Source organism: Ammospiza nelsoni, chromosome 5 (assembly GCF_027579445.1).
Source record: "Ammospiza nelsoni isolate bAmmNel1 chromosome 5, bAmmNel1.pri, whole genome shotgun sequence".
In the NCBI taxonomy this organism is placed as follows: domain Eukaryota; kingdom Metazoa; phylum Chordata; class Aves; order Passeriformes; family Passerellidae; genus Ammospiza; species Ammospiza nelsoni.
This window is the reverse complement of record NC_080637.1, coordinates 14,874,189-14,890,871: the sequence shown is the minus strand read 5'-3', so window position 1 is coordinate 14,890,871 and position 16,683 is coordinate 14,874,189. Positions and strand designations below refer to the sequence as shown.

The 16,683-nt window shown below is 43.9% G+C and overlaps 2 protein-coding genes across 2 annotated transcripts in view; one reads left to right on the top strand and one right to left on the bottom strand.

Annotated features, from left to right (window-relative positions):
* Positions 1 to 320: 320 nt before the first annotated feature.
* Positions 321 to 2,393, bottom strand: SF3B2 (splicing factor 3b subunit 2). Its single transcript, XM_059471769.1, has one exon. It carries the CDS (start codon positions 2,391 to 2,393, stop codon positions 321 to 323), a length of 2,073 nt encoding a protein of 690 aa, XP_059327752.1.
* Positions 2,394 to 15,761: 13,368 nt separating this feature from the next.
* The window catches only part of LAMB4 (laminin subunit beta 4), a 40,349-nt gene continuing 39,427 nt past the window's right edge, over positions 15,762 to 16,683 (top strand). Inside the window, exon 1 of the mRNA XM_059472393.1 lies at positions 15,762 to 15,795. Within this exon, the coding sequence (XP_059328376.1) occupies positions 15,762 to 15,795 (34 nt within the window). The remainder of the gene's footprint in view (positions 15,796 to 16,683) is intronic.

The following is a 16,683-nucleotide window of genomic DNA, read 5'->3' as shown; positions in this document are numbered from 1 at the left end:
GAATGTCTTGGCCACAGCCCTTTATTGAACCACTTGGACTTGGGCTGAGGCTAATTTTTGGCTCTTCAATGCTTTTGAGCTGCTAGCTCTTTCAACTCTTTTTATGTAATTTTTTTTTTTTTTTTTTTTTTTTTTTTTTTTGTGGTGGCAATGCCACCTTTTATTTTCAAAACAATGGGGACAGGCTGGGGGCAAGGACAGGGGACAAAGATGGAGGACAGTGCCATCAAACTCTCTAAGACCTGGACCACAGCCCTGGGTGACAGAGGGCAGTGTAGGAGGATGACAGAGAGGTGACACTGAGGGGACAGTGGTGACACCTAAAACTTGAACTCCTTGTACTTCTTGGCCCCCCCATGGGCATCCTGGGGCTGCGCCTTCCGTTTCTTCTGCTTGGCGGTGTGCTCAGCCACCATGTCACTGAAGTCCTCCTTCTCCACCTGCGCCTGCTGCCCCCGCACGTGCTCCTCATACTTCTGAGTCATGGCTGTGGGGTCCAGCTCCAGCTCCTCAGGGGCCAGCGCCACCTCCACACTCTGTGCCTCTGTCACTGGTCCCTTACGCCCCACCACTGCAGACATGTCATAGATGTGAGTGGAGCCCATCATGGCCCTGCCCATGGTCGCTGTGCTTTTTTCAGGGACCACTGTGAACAGCTGGGGGGTCTCACTCCCATCCATAGCCTCCTCTATTTTCTTCTTGCGGAGCTCGATCACCTCCGGTGTCTCCATCCCGGCTGGCACTGAGGAGAAACCCCCTGGGGTAATCAACCCACTGTCAGCAGGGGTGATGAACCCTGTCTGGTTGGGTTTCTCTTCATTGCTCTCCTCCTCCTCCTCTTCCTCCTCAGATTCCTCATCTGATGGCTCCAGCTCTCCCCAGGGTGTGCGGTCAATCTCCTCCTCCTCCTCCTTCATCAAGAACTTGGTGATGTTGGTGCCAAACACATCTCCATAAAGTGGCTTCCCCATCTCGTCCACGGGGGGCTTCCCCCATCCCCCAGCATGGTACCCAAAAGAGCACCCCTCAGGGATGGGGGCGTTGAGCCCCAGGATTTTGAGGTTGGGGTACGAGGGGGGCGGTCCGTAGCGCTGCATGGCAATCAGCCATGGGGGGGGCACCTTGTGGGCATTTGGCCCCATGGGCATGCCCAGCGCAATCCACAGCTCGTCCGAGAGGACACCCGGCTTCTTCTCCTTGAGCCGCGTCTCAAACTCCTTCCCCTCGTAGTAGAGGTCCCCGTGGATGGTCAGTTTGGGCTTGGTCTGCCACTTGAAGAAGGCATCATGGAGTTTCTGGTAGTCAATGTCAATCTTGCCCATCTTGGGTCGCACCTTCTCCCGCATCTTGGACTTCATAATTTTCTGCTCCTCTTTCTCCTGCAGGGCCTCGCGCATTTCCTGGATGCCCGTGCGCTTGATGAACTCGGGCAGCTCAAAGGGTGGTTTCTCAATGCCCCTCTTGCCTTGCAGGTATTTCCTCTTGAAGCACCAGTGTCGCGGCACCGGTACCGAGTTCCGTGTGGCCTTCAGGTGCACCAGGAGCTTGGGGTCCTGTGTGGTGACATCGTGCATCTCTACCACGTCAGGCCGGGCCACCAGCTGTTTCAGCTCGGCCACTGTGAACCTGTTCATGCGCCGCAGCTTCTTCTTGGACAGCTTGGGTGCCTCCTGCTTCTTCTCCTGCTCGTCCTCAGAGCTGACCCCATCAGTGCGCCTGGTGCCATCCTTGGGTCCCTTTTTATGGGGAACCCCGGCACTCTCTGCCTGCTCTGCCCACTCTGGCTCTTTCTCCTTGTCCTTCCTCACCCTGTCTGTCAGCCTGAAAGCCTTGAAAATCCTCCTGAAGAACACGAAGTTGGGGTTGTTGATTTCAGGCTCCTCGGTTACGTACTCAATCTCCACCTCAGGGACATTGCAAGGGGTGGGCTCGGGGTCCACCCAGGGGCAGGTCAGGGTTGGGGGCCCCTCCCGGGGCCCTCCCTTCCCCTGCTTCTTCTTCTTCTTGCAGTTGCGGCGCTTCTGGTTCCTCACCTTTTTGGATGTTCCTGTGTCCTCCTCAGCCTCGGAGGCCAATGCTGATGCCTGGAGCTCTGTCTCCATCTCATCCTCAGCTGAGACCCCCAGGACCGTCACCAGCTCCTCCTGGCGGCTCTGCTGGAGCTGCAGGATCTTCTCCAGCACCTGAGGGATCTTGGGGCCCACTCTGGAGTCTTGGGCCTCTCTGCTGTCATTGCTGGGGAGCAGGGTAGACCCACGGGGCTGGGGGGCTGCTGTGGGCAGGGGGGCTCCCATGGGGCTGCCTTGGGGGGCCAGGGGGGTCCTGGCACCAATGTGAGCGCCCTCGGGGGGAGCATGTGGGGCTGGGGTTGTCAGCTTGGCCATTGCTGCCATCTTGTCTATCCCTGCCCCTGCGCCCAGCTCACAGCTCTCCTTTTCCTCCAAGAATATTTTCAGCAATTTTAAGTTCTTAACTAAGTCGTAAACCTTGAATGTGATCTGCACCAGTTCTCTAAAGTTTAGAAATAATTAGCTCTTTAAAAAATATTTTACTGCTCAAGCAGACAAAGTCAGAACACAACCTGACACCCTGTTGGTCAGGTTGTTGGTAGCCGTCCAAATAAATGGTGGCTGCAGTCCTCCTGGAGAGACAGATGGGGTTCTGTTGAAGCAGTGATCCTGTCAAAGGGTGTAGTTTTCCTTTGAAGGTCCAGTGGTGGTGTAGAAGGGTCTGGTCTTCCTCTTGGAATCCAGTGGAAAAAGGCTGCCTAAGATGTTTGAAATCTCAGTTTATATGGAGGTAGGAATGCTTGGCTCCTCCCCCTGGGTGGAGCATTTCACAATGGGATGAGGTAATTTTATCACTCATGCTTTGAGACTCAATGGGCCATTAACAGAAGATAACTCCTGGAGGGAGGGTGGGTTATGGGAGAGATAAAGAACACTGCTCCACCTGGTTTTAACTGATGGTGATAACAAGACACACTTCTGGTTACATCCTTCATTGCAATCTAAGACAGCTAAATTTACTTTTCTACATTGTAAGATATATAGTTGTTTTCTTTTGAGAGATAGGACAACTCCAACTAAAAAAGCTGTGATGAAACACTGATAAACACCTCTTTGTGGATAAAGACAGTACAGTGTGTTCACCCTTCATTTTGTCAAAGATTCTATTGCTTGTTACAATCTCTGCTGTTTTATGTTCCATAGATAATGCAGAAGGGTCAGTGATGATTCTACATTATGGCTGGTATTGATTGTAAGCTGTTTTAGTGTTTTCATTTGTTTCATTTTACTGTCATAGGTACCTGACTGTTTAGAAAGGTGTTATCTCAACTTCCTAAGACAGTTACCACTGATATGTTGATTACATGATGTGAATTTACTGATTTTATAATAGGTGTTATAAACAAAAATTCAGTTGATTTTTTTCTGTGAGAAAAAAAGTTACCACTACTGCTGGGCTGCTGCCTGTGTTATGGTAATTACGGGTCGTTGTCGTTAATGGTGGTAATTACGGGTCGTTGTCGTTAATGGTTGTTTTTGTATTAGTAAAAGCCCTGGCTGGGGTGAGTTAATGGCCCTTCTCCTGAGACACTGAAGGGTGGGGACCTTCCCGAACAGTGAGGAGAAGAGACCTGGAGGGGGGGGTTATGCAAAGTGACTCCAGGACCAGCATGCTTTGTGGGACCCCCCCCCCCCCCCCCCCCTCCCCCCGACTCCAAACCCACGGAGAAACCCCAAAAACAACGAGCCAAATAAGAGTTGAGAGACTGGAGTGATGTCTGGACGTGAGGAGCCGAGTGCTGAGCCTGCAGAGATGTGGAACACCTTCGGACTCCCTCTCGCCCTGACCGAGGGAGTGATCCCCGGCGGTGAGATGGGGCCGACTTGGCAGGGAGCACTAAGATTTGATGGGCACATCATGCTGGAAAGGCTCCCCCGATGATTGGATCCCTCAGTTCTGCCCGTAGTGGACAGAGCTGCGGATGTCCTCCTCCTCTGAGTTGCCCTGGGAGACACGACGGGGATTGCAGCCCTTTGGAGCTGCCCAATCTGGAGCTGATCACTTTTAATAAAGGCATTAAAAAGGAGAAGAAATCTTCTGGCCCTGTTTATTTCAATAGGCATTATCATAAGATGTTATTACTGTATTTTCAGCCAGCTTCTTTTATGCTTTAACATCTTTTTGTGTTATTATCTAGAAGACACCTGTCATTTCAGGATCCTTCTTTTTTTGTTCTCTAGCTGCTTATGCATCTCTTAGACCAGACTCTGGCTAGTCCCTGCACTGACTCTATGGTTTGACCCAATGCTGTCTCATAATTTTAAATATTTTTCAGAGTTCCAAGAAAATATCTAAGCTTCATTGAAAGCCTCCTCCAAACTGCTAGCCATGTGTTTTTTTTTCCAGTTATTATTACAGAAGCAGTCCAGCAGATTGCTGTGTTTGAAATATCTCTGCCCTGAAGGAAACTTTGGGGGTGTCATGGTTTGACGCTGGCACAATGCCAGTGCCCCCATGAAAATATATGCTCCCTGGCATCTGCTGTGAGATGTGACCAGGAATAAGCAAAGCAGGCCCCCACTTAGAAATAAAGAGAAAACTTTATTAACTAAACTACAACTCTAAGTAACAAGAAACACACAGGGAAAATGAAAACTTTCCAAAAACATTTCCTCCTCCCCCCACCAAATTTCCAATACATCTATCCCCCAAAATCACCAACTCTCAGTCCATCACCACCCTTTAGATAATCAATTCCCAGTTCATCAAGAAGAGAGGAGTTCCTCTTGTGCCATAGGCTTCTCCAGGAAACACCGTTGAAACCTCCTGTGTTTCCATGTCACTTGTGGCACTGCCCGGACAGCATGTGCCATTGTGACCTCTTCCTTCCATGTCCAGTGCTCTCACCACTGCACAGGGACCAGAGCTGCTTCTAGGGTCATCCTTTTAAGGATGCTTTGTCCCATTCCAAAAAGAGCAGTCTCACCTTTGGGACACCTGTCCCCCCAGATTTCACCCCCTGGGCCCGAGGGGTACCAACACTGAACCCTCTTGGCTCTGAGCCATTGCCTCCCCCTGGATGCAGTCTCTGTGTCACCAGGAACATGGTTCTGTCCATGGCTATAACAAGAAGAGTCCAGCTAAGGCCACTCCATCATCTCTTTCCACCTAAGATTCTTCTCTACTCTCCTGACATCTTTCACTTGCCCAGACCTTCATACCTGCACATTTCCTTCTTCCATTTCATCTCTATCTCTCTTCTAGGAAAGGTTAATGTTCTGCAAAGTTTTCCTTGTCTGAAAAAGGGTTAAAAGCTGCCACAAGCGGCTGGACACTGATATCAAATTTTAAGGTGGTACAGGCTCTCTCTGTCTCCTGGGGAAGGCGGGGGGTGGGGGGCGCTGCCCGATGCCTCTCGGTGCTCTCTCTCTTTCACCCTTCCATCTCAGGCACACCAGATGCCAATATTAAAATCTGAACACCTAATGGTGACCACAGCATATCCCAGAAAACTTACTTCCTCTCAAACCACGACAGGGGGGATCCATCTATGGATGGCTTGATTAGTCTTTAACCCCAAGGCCTTTACTCTTAACTGCTGTTCTTAAGAGCCTTGTTTTAAAATGTGTTTAGGGAATCCCCTCCCAGTTGGAGCTTGGGCAGTGGCCAGGCCTTGGCTCTACCTGGGTGGAGAATTTGCCAGTAAACCCAGATAAAGATGTTTTCTGCATCAAAACTAGATTCAAGTCACTTGGACTTGGCAAGTTGACCCTTTATATATGACAGCTGAACCTGTTTTTGGAGTGAGCTTGGGAATTATTAACTGGAAATAATTATCCAAGCCCTCACTAAACTGAGGTTTGTCAGCTGTTCACAGACTCTGTGATGATGGTACAGTGTTTCAGAGATTCCTAATTACCTAATTTCACATGTATTAATAATTATGTGTATTATCTGAAATATTCTTAATTGTTGCACCTGATTTATTCCTGATTGCTGTCAGTTTCTTGTTCACTACATGTATTGTTTTGCCTTGATGTTTCTTCATGCTTATAATCAAAGACATGCATCTCATTCAAATAAAAAAAAGAAATAAGGGGAATTTAGTGCCTTAAGAACATCCAAATAATGTAATATGTACATTAGAAATTTAGACAACAAATAATTTTGAATAATGCACTATTTACATTAGAAATTTGGAAAAAAGATCATCAAATCTAAATCCCAATTGAGTGTGCAACAGCAAAGCCTAATTGATTCATTAACTTGAAGAGAGGGTGTGCTTGTTTTTTATCATCAGCAGGTTTGACACAGTCACCTGTTCATTTGATCAGACACCAATTGCCTCTGATAAAATGAGGCCCAGTGGGAAGAGAAATAACCTAATCACCATGCAGCCTTCGTGGCCAGAACAGGAACAGAAGTAGGACTGCCAAGACATATCTGTGTCTGCAAACTACAGAGGCAATTTGCCAACAAAAGCCTTATCATCATGGTATAGTGTTCCAAAATTCTTTAGTTATTCCCTGTTCCAGGATCCAGGAGGACATTCAGTGATGTCAAAGATCAACATTTCCAGCTAATGAACTTTCTCCTCAGTTTCAACTATCTGGACTTTCAAAAAATGGTCATTTATTTCCATTTCCCTAAGAGACATTGGACATTATTCTCTTGTTTCCTCATACTGTGAAACCCAGTGTTAATGACATGATTAAATTTGATAAGCTTTGTTGATTGTAATCAGTCTTTTATGTATCTTATCCCATATCTAATAGGTAACCAGTGGTAACCTTAATGAGATAATAGCTCACAGGAGCGAGCCATTTTAATATCAGAACATATGAGCCCTTTTAAATTAACGAAAAGGTGAGATGTCATTTCCTATAAATGAGCTTTGTGAATAAAGAATTGGCTTTCTGCATGAAGAATCTTGGCTGATTTATTCCAACATATTAGAAATTAGACTTTTGAGTTTTCTTGTAAGTTTTTCCCACAATATTCCAGCAGGTCACACAGATTATAAGGAACTCTTTACAAATTGGTATGAAGGTTTTGCTTTATAAGAATATTATTTTGATTTTTATAATAAAGAACATTAACTCAGTATATTGCTGAGGGATTTTTAAATTTATTTTATCATGCTTATTGCTTTCTGCAACAATTTGAATATGATTGGTTAGAGCTGAACCTTGCAAAAACAAGAACTGGTTATTAAGCTTTATCTAGCCAAAGCATAATCTGGCAATCACCAAGGTTTCAATTAATTTTCAGGACACTTCCTCAAGGCAATCTGAAGGGATCAGGATACTCTTAAGTGAGCACTTTATCGTGGACCTCAGTAGGTCCAATGCGTTCTAACTCTTCAAACAGCCAGTGTGTTTCTGATTTGCCTGCTCTGGGAATGGAGACCCTGTAGCCATGTGGGTGGATTGCCCTGGTGCATTTTTAGCATCTGTTCCTGTATGGCAATACACTTTTATGAATTGCTAGCACGTGGCACTTCTTTCATGCCCATCTGTCTAAACCACAACTTTCAGCTTCAACTTTGAATATGTTCTCTGCAATCTCCTGCCCAGCTTTCTTCACATCTTCCTTGCCCAGTCTATGTCTCTATGATTACCTGTGGACCTTTTCAAAATGTTAAATCTTTTTGCTGCCAGGGTTCCTGAATCAGCTGCTTGTCTTCCCTCTCCCCAACTTCAAATTGATCCTCATTTCCCCAAAGTTCTGGTCCTTTTCTGTCTCAGGCTTCTTATCCTGTGAGATATATAGAGATCCTGAGGTGCCATCTGGCTCAGGGTTCACAGACACTCCCTTGACCCTGCTGCCAGGACCTTGGGGTAATGGTCACAAACTACCTGGTGAGAAAGGACAGGGAGCGTGAGCAAACCAATTGTTGTTGAAATGTCCTCCTCATAGGTGGTCATCAGGGGAAACATTGCTTCCTGCCTTCTTCTGATGAAAAGGAACTGCCTCAATAATGGCTTTTGAAAGCAAGAGGTATTTCCTGCCCCAGCTTTGCTGCTGGCATTTTTTGTGCTTGGCTGGGTTTCCATTGAACCCAGCTGCTCCTTCCTGGTCGTGACAACACTTTCCTTCCATTTGACAAGATAAGATCAGAAAAGTGAAGTAAGACAAATTTTTTCCACTTTCTTCCATCTGGTATAATTAAATACTTGAGAGAAAGCAGGGCTTATATATTCTTGATCCTGGGGAAGATATATTAATCTGTACACCAGTTCCCAACTTACTAGCATGCAATGTTCTGGCTGTGCTACTGTTATGTTGGTTATATGGTTAGGGTCCATGACAAAATCTAATTATTCTTCTCACTTATGTGTGACTTCTGTGTGATGCTTCCTGTGTTTGAACAGATTTGGGTGTTACAGGATAGACACAGTTAAAACTAAACAGCTGATGTCCAGCTATCATTCTGTCAAGCTTTTAGGTAATTAGCATGCATATGTTGGGAGATTTCACAGAATATCAGCATAGTCTGAGTTGGAAGGGACCCAGAAGGATCATCAAGTCCAGCTTTTAAGGGATGGCCCATATGGAGATTCAACCCACAAGCTTGGCATTATCAGCACCATGCTCCCACCAACTGATACCTCTGGAAGCCTTTGTATCAAAGCTCATTTAGGACTGAAAATGAAGAGATTCCAAAATGTCAGTTTAGCTGTTTATATTGCCAGGATATTTATATTTACAGGTCATCTGACTCCTGTCTGCTCTGTTCTCATTCTTCTGCAACCAGGAACTTCCTGGGTGACCACAGGAGAGGGGCTGTGTAAGAATGCTGTAGTGGTGATCAGCCAGACACCATGCCTGTTACAGGTGTTGGTAACATCACATTTACCAGTTTTTTCTCCATGCAGACAGATCTTTCTGAAGATTTATTCATTTCAGCTTTTTCAGCTAAATGTGCTTGTTCTGTCTTCTATGTGCTACTCTTATTTTTCCAGTTATATGAGAAAGAAACCATTTCTTACAGCCAATGAAGTAAAGAGAAAGGTAATTTCAGTCCATCTCACTTTTACTAACCAAAATGAATGTAAATGAACCAAAATTGTTTTATTCCATGTCCATCTGAGACATAACATTTAATTTTGAAGTCCTTATAAAAAAATAAAGGGAAACTATGAGGGCAGATTTCTTTCATTGCAGAGACCAATAGTTCAGGTGCTTCCCAGGAGGGTGGAAAAGGTGATTTCACTTTGTGCTTCTGACTGAAGGGCTAGAGCCAGTGGCTCCCATAGAACCTCTAACCACTGAGCCCTGGTAGCTCTGCACTGAATGCTTTTGCTGCTGCTGTCACTGCTGTTGTCCTCTAGTGGACATGATCTCTCTGCTGTTTGCACTTTTCAAACTGAAGCTGTCATCCCCCTGTCTGTCAGGTTCTCCACCTGATGATCTCAATTTCCTAGGGGTTTTTGGGCGAGCTTGTGGAATTTACTGTTTTCCTTTGATACATTTTTAAATTGTGGTCTTTTGGCTTCTGATTTTTGTTTATTCGCTCCCCCCGACTCCTGCCAATAAAACCCCCCAAACATACATCTGACCTCCCAAACAGACCATGGTATGAAAGTTTTCTGCATTTGTAAGAAAATGTTTATATGCCAGTGATCCAGGGGTTCCTCAGGGGCGAGAGAGATTTTCTGAGCTCAAGATAATTTCTAAACAACGTCAATTCAACATTTGCAAAATAATTTACTTTTACCTAGAGAAAAATAGGACAATTTAGGCTGACATGCATGAAAAATCTAATAATAGGGACATAAAACAGGACATGGCCACAAATTTGGACAAATAAAAATAGGACAATCTTTTCTTAGCATTTTCAGCAGTACAAAGACCATTAGCAGAATAAGAGCACTGTTATGCCCTGTTAACAGATACTGTGGTGCAACAAGCTTTCCAGTGAGAAGCTTCATGTTTAAGGTTGTAGTAAGATATTTCTTTTCAGTTTCTTTCTAGCTCTCTCTTCTATGCTTTTGTGTGCAATAATACATTTTTTGCCTCTTCAATTTAGGGAGACTAACTATATCTGACTAATAGGCCAGCAAAGCAATGAAAAATTTAAAATTTGTTGTTTATTGATATGGAAGGTTCTTAGAAAGAGTCCTGTCCTGTTATACTGCATGAACTCACTGAGAAAACTTAACATGAGACTGCATTGAGGTGTGTGACAGATTTCCCAGCATCCTAGCCCTACTGCCAGCAGGGAAATAACATGAAACTAGTATCTTAAACACGTATGGTGAAATAAAACGGCAGGAGATCTCTTCTCCTTTATAATGCCTTTATTAAAAGTGATCAGCTCAAGGTTGGGACGCTCAACGGGTCCCCGGTCTTGCCATCGCTGGCAGGAATGGCTTGGAGAAGGAGGAACGTGCAGCTTTGTCCTTTAGAGAGCAGAGCTGAAGAACCCACCCTCATGAGAAACCAAGGAGGTTAAACCCCATGCTACAGCTTCTGGGTTTTGCAGTCTCGCGGTCCTGGCCCCAGCTGAGGTCTCTGCTTGGGGCGAGGGGCAGCAAAGGGTCTCAGCGTCTCTGCAGGCTCTGTACTGTTCCTCATGTCCAGACATCACTTTGATCTCTTAATTCTGTGTTGGCTCCTTGTTTTTGGGGTCTTTTGGTAAGTCTGGTGGGGGTCCTCTCTCGATGCATTCTGGGTCTGAGGTTATCTGCGTGTACTCCTTTGTCTCTTCCTGAGAAGGGCCATCAACCCGGCTTTAGGCAGGGCGGTACTGATACAAAAAGGGGAATTCTCAACAATAGAGGGTTAACGACCAACACTTAACAGGTGGTTACAATATGCAGCTAACAAAGAACTCTCCTGGCCTGCAATCAGCTCCCAACTCGTAACTCTGCAACCCTTTTTTTAAAAAAAAATGAGTAACTATTTTTCTACTTATATAGCTTGACTAGCACTTTTAAAATCACACTGGTATTTTAGAATAAATACACTGTCTTATTATTTGTTTTGCTTCAGGAATGTTATTCTCCAGTTTAGTACTCCTGCTAAAACCACACTGCTGCTTCCCCCTCACTCCCCTCTAATTGGAGTCACAAAAGGCAGGGCTCACAGGTTGAGATTAGAACAATTTACTGGAAACAGCAGTGAGATAAGAAAGCCAACAGTAAGAGCAACAATAATAGCAACAGAGGTATACAAAGGAGGGAGTGATTCACCCGCAGAAATGCCCACCATGGACTCCTTGACAAATGAACAATGCTGGACGGATTCCCCCTGCCGTGTTTACTCCACTGAAGGAAGGACAGTCCTCACCTCCTGCCCCTGGCAATGACCTGAGCTGGTATTGAATAGTATCAGGATCCTGGCCATGTCCCCTCCCAGCTACTGCAAAAGATTAACCTGTCCTGGCTGAAACCAGGACAGTCTTTAGTGCCGATTACTACTATCAATGCTGTGCCTGCCAGGGAGATAATATTTGAGTTGAAGCTAAGTTTCTTGTTTGTGGCGGAAAAATCAAAGCTTTCAAACTTGCACACTAAAGGTGAAGGGCACTGTGGGATGCTGTGACTGTAAGAAAAAGAGGAAGCTTCTCATAAATTACAGATAGACTTTACATCCTTTTGAATTGTGAAAAAGCTCTTTAAAAATATTTATTAAATACAAGTTTTAAAGTAGCTGTTTCCTTCAGGGTGCACAATATGGAGGAGCAGTCAGCCAGTGGGATGTGGAGGTGAGGAGGCTGAGGGGTAGGGTAGCCTTTCTCTCCTGTCACATCTGTAGCCTATTCCCCTGCTGTCCTTAGCTCTCTCCTGATCAGATTTATCAGAAAAAAACCCTTATCTTACCTGGTTGTAAACTTACAATTCATTCTGGTTTTATTATGTAGTGCTACATTCTGCCAGTATGCAAACCCACAAAAAGCTCAGTCTTTGCCTTTGAGAAATTCTATTTTAGGCATAAGATGTAGTTTTGAAGAAATGAGGACAGAAACAAAAGAGGCGAGAGAGAATGTAGGAAGATAATTTTGATTTTCAGACCATTTGATTTTGTTCAAGATTTTGGCCATGGATGGGATTCATGTCAGTACATTTTATATTTAATCTCAGTACAGTTGCTTAAAATACAAGCATCTGTCTTAAACTAAGGAGCTGGGCTGCTCATGACCAAAGGAAAGCAGCAGATACCTCCAAAGAGGATTTATCCCTTCCTCAAGAAGGTGGTGGGATGAACTCTCCCTGTCTTTCTCCATTGACATGAAGGAAGCCCAAGTTATTTGTTTAGATTGAATACTTACTTTTCACACAGCAAGAATAGTGCTAGGCTCAAATAATTTCATTTCTTGAAAAATGTATTGAAATTTTGAAGTTGTGGCTCTACTCCTGCCCCTTCCCTCACTGCTGGTTGGTATCTGGGAAGGGAATACATGCTGCAGTGCTGACAATTCCCATCCTTTGTGTGTACTGAGGATATGCCTTGGGCCTAAGCAATGACAGCCCTCAGACCTGTGATGACTTGAAAAATCACACACCAGTGCTATCTAGCCTCCAGCCAGCATGGGACAAGTGATGCATTATAAATCCAGATCCTTTACCAGTGCAGAGATTAAAGAAGCAAGAAAGAAGTTTCTTAATCCCTGCCTCAAGCAGTTTAAAACCTCCTTGCTTGGGGTCTTACATAAATCAGAGCAGAGGACTGGCTATATTCTGCAAATAAATCTTCCTTGATATTTACTTCTCACATAACTTCTCTGTAACAAATTCTGAATTCCCCATGAAATACGTTAATAAAATGTCAACCAGTTTATAATTTAGTAGCATAATAGTAATAATACTTTCTTCAGTTATATGTGTCTCTTCCAGGCAACATTTGATATATTGCTTGCAGATAAAAAGTGAAATTAATATCTTAATATATCATTTAGTCTTTTTCCTAATACCAAAACCCACTAAGTGTAAACCATCTATACAATAATTAATCATGCATAAGTGCAGACCAAATGCAGATTAAATCAACCTGAAAAAAGTCTCTCACAAGTAATTTCCACATGCATTTGAGGAAAATAATTTCAAAAAAATTAAGTATAAGAATTATTTCCACTAGAGTTAATAATTATAATAATGGCAGAGGACACTTAGTACAGAGCATTGCAATAGGATTAAAGAACACACCTTTCATTTTTTCCAAAAGAATAGGAAGAACCAAAAGAAAAGGCAGTGATTAATTTATAAAACATATTTTGCTCCTGTAGAAAACCTTCTGTTTAAGGATGTGTGATGATGCTTGACAGACTGTCATGAATTGAGCCTTACAAACAGTCAGAGAACTGATAACTAATATGTCCCCTCTAAAATTGTGTATCAAGGCAACCTGCCATTCTGAAAACTGGAATCACAGTGCCACATGTTTCAACAGACACCAGAGAACAGTGGCCAGTTCTGCACATGAGCTGTTGGACCCTATTTCAGAGCTGCTCCATCACCGTGTTGCCTGTGACTGTGCTGTACCCCACACATCAGTGCAGTCCTGTGCTTGCTGCTGGGGACAGTTACAGGCAAAATTTGTGCTGAAATGCAAAGCCATGACTCAAGTTGCCCTGTTGTCTTCAGCTTTAAATTGAGAAAAACATAGTGCTCACACTGAAGATCCAGAGTTTGAATTATTTCAGATTTGGCTCAGTATGTCCACACAAGTGCAATCACAGCTGTCTGGCAGGCATGTTTACAGTCACCTCAGAACCCCAAACAGCCCTTCAGACCATTGACACTCCTGCTGTGTGAATCCTTTTTAGCCCATGATCAGATAATCCAGGGCCACTAGACTTCTGATGCTAACTAGTTAGAAAGACTTTGATATTTGATTTCAAACCAGACCAACTGAACAGATGTTTAATTAAACAACAGACAAGGTGTTGTTTGTCAGCACTTTAAGAATCCCAGCCTTCTGTTTTCACTTGCATGAACTTTTTCTGCCATGAACTTAACCTGTCACAATTGTCTTTCAGTGAATATATTTGCTGATGCCAGAAGCAGAAGGAGTTCACAAATCAAGCTTTTGACAGGTTGCAGGCTGGGTCTCATTCTCACCTACACCTTGGTGCCTCAGGGGACGTGCTGTCTTCTCCAGCTGAAGTGCACAGGTATTCCTTTGCTTGCTTCCCTCACTCAGCTCTGCTCATTCCCAGCTGAGACACTGGGCTGCCTGGAACCCAGGTAAGACCTCTTCAGTATTTAATTTTCCTGTTAAGCATGGAACCAAAATTTGTTGGGGTTTTTCTAGTCCTTGTTTGTCCATTAAAGGGAGTGAGGTTTAGAGAGTATCACTTGTGTTACATGTCACAGTGTTAGGGTAGGAATTGGATGTGTAACTGCCAAGATTGCTCACCATGGGCACCTGTTTTTCACTGCAGTGCTGTGGCAGTGCTTGCAGCTTAAATCATCTCTGAGTCTGCCCATTATTCTGACAGAGTAGAAAATTTGAAGTCCAGCAGAGAGGGAAAATATTTGCTCAGTTTTGCTTCGGACAGTTGATCTTTGGCCAGGTCTCTGTAGCCAGGCACAGCTGCATGGATGCTCAGCAGCATCATCTCCCTGTCACATGCCAGGCCCTCTGTGATTGTGGCAGGTGAGAGCAGCTGCAGCAGAATGAAAGCCTGGTGACCCTTGCTAGCTTTCCTGCCTGAAGTACTCATCTAGGTACTGCCTGAAGTGGTTGCTGAAGTGCTCATCTGGGTACAGCTGTTGTGTCGTGTGCTGCATAGAGCTGGGTGCACATGGAGTCTCTAACACCTGAAGTGATTTTGTTTATGTTCCCACTTCTCTGGGGGTGTATTTCATTTAAGCTCACTCACTACAGTGATGGCTGTGTGAGGAACAAGAACACAGCTGGATAGTGGTGCTTGGGCCATGCTCATACAGGGTTGTCCCAGCAGCTGGAACTGTTTCAGGGTGCACCAGCCTCACTGCTTCCTACAGGTGGAGAAAGAGGTGGAAGATGCAAAGATGGGGGCAGGTTTGGTTTGGGAGTTCTACTTGGTGGCAGGATACTGGATTATCTTTTATACCCATGACTGCCTTTTGTTTTTCCAATAGTTTTGTGTTGGCAAGTCTCACTTTCTTCCAGTAAATAGGAAGGATGCCATAATGTCACAATCAATCTCTCTTGGACTTGTGCTGAGTTTTACCTGTACAATTTTTTTGCACTGATGCTGACATTACCTGGTTTTCTTCACTAAACATTAAGATGCATTTATTCTGACAAATAGGTTTCTGACAAAATTCATAGCACCTGACATCAGGCACTTCTCAGTGGCATCTCTGACTGTCTTTTAAATTAATGAAAACAAACTAGAATCTCCAGAGACAGAGCTAGATCTCTGCAAACAGCCCTGCTGAATCCACTTAGAATTGAGGTGGTTTTTTAAAATTTGAATACCATAGTATTTTAGCTGATAGCATTCTAGTTCTATTTTATACTAAGTGTAAATATGTTTTCAAGGTCTTCTCTGGAAGCCTTTGTGAAGTGCTTCTCTGCTTTCATTCCAGTTTCAGTACTGAAGTTTCCATCATGAGATTTTTTTTTTCCTACAACTAAATCAAAGCCAGGGTTTCCTTTTAGTCATTATATTTTTATTACATCTCTGTCACTTCACTGAAGGCTGAAATGAATTCAGTCAATTCTGAGTACACCTGTGGGCCCTGGTGAGCCAGAGCACCAAGTGATGGACCAGTTTTTCTCTTGCAGCAGTACCAGTCAGAGTTTGATGGGGAGGCATGAGGCTGGGGCTGGCCATCCTGTTACACCTCAGTAAGTACAGATGCTACAGTGACTCAGGCCAAATTTGAAATATTATCATATGATTTACACACCTTTCCAAGATTTTCTTAAAGCACTTCTTTTAAGAAAATGCTATTGAGAAACACTTGACAGTGAATCCTTATTCCCCACTCTCCTGCCAGTGAGGGACCTATGAGATATGATATCTTCAAGTACAAAGAAGACACACATGTTGTAATTGAGTCTGATTCAGGTCCTGAAAGGGGCAATCAACATCTGCTAATGAATAATCATCATGGATTTGTATAATTAAAAAGAGCAGGCTAACTAAACATAGGCACTGCTTTTGAATTATAGCCTGAGTCCTAGACTGAAATTTGGTGTAAAATGCTGTATTTTTACTGTGGTAGTTGTATTTCTGGTGTTTTGTGGGATCTTCAAGTATCAGTTGTAGTGTTTTTTAACTGCACCTTTTCTAACAAGTTGAGCCAAGTAAGGCTGAATGGATATAGCCTCCAAGGTACCCATTCCTTTGCAGAGTTTCAGGACAGAACTTGTTTAAAAGGAAAAGCCCTGTAAGGAAAGTCTTAATATAATAGGGAAGATACTGAAAGTTGTTTCAGGCTAAACAAAGAAGTTCTGCAATTATTCAGAGTATTCAGAATTACTCTTTTAATTTATTAATGACCACTTCATGGGGTCTGACAGGGTTTTGACACTGGACTAGGGATTCATTGCAAATTAAAAGAAAATTTGGGGGACCCCTGATATCAATCCTGGTCTCAATCCTGGTCTCATTTCCACCATTATAACTTGGAACACTTATTTCAACAGAAATAAGTGGAATTAATTAAAATCTGTCTCTATTCAGGGAGTCAATTGAAATACTCTTTTTTAGGATTGCTGGCAATGGTATGT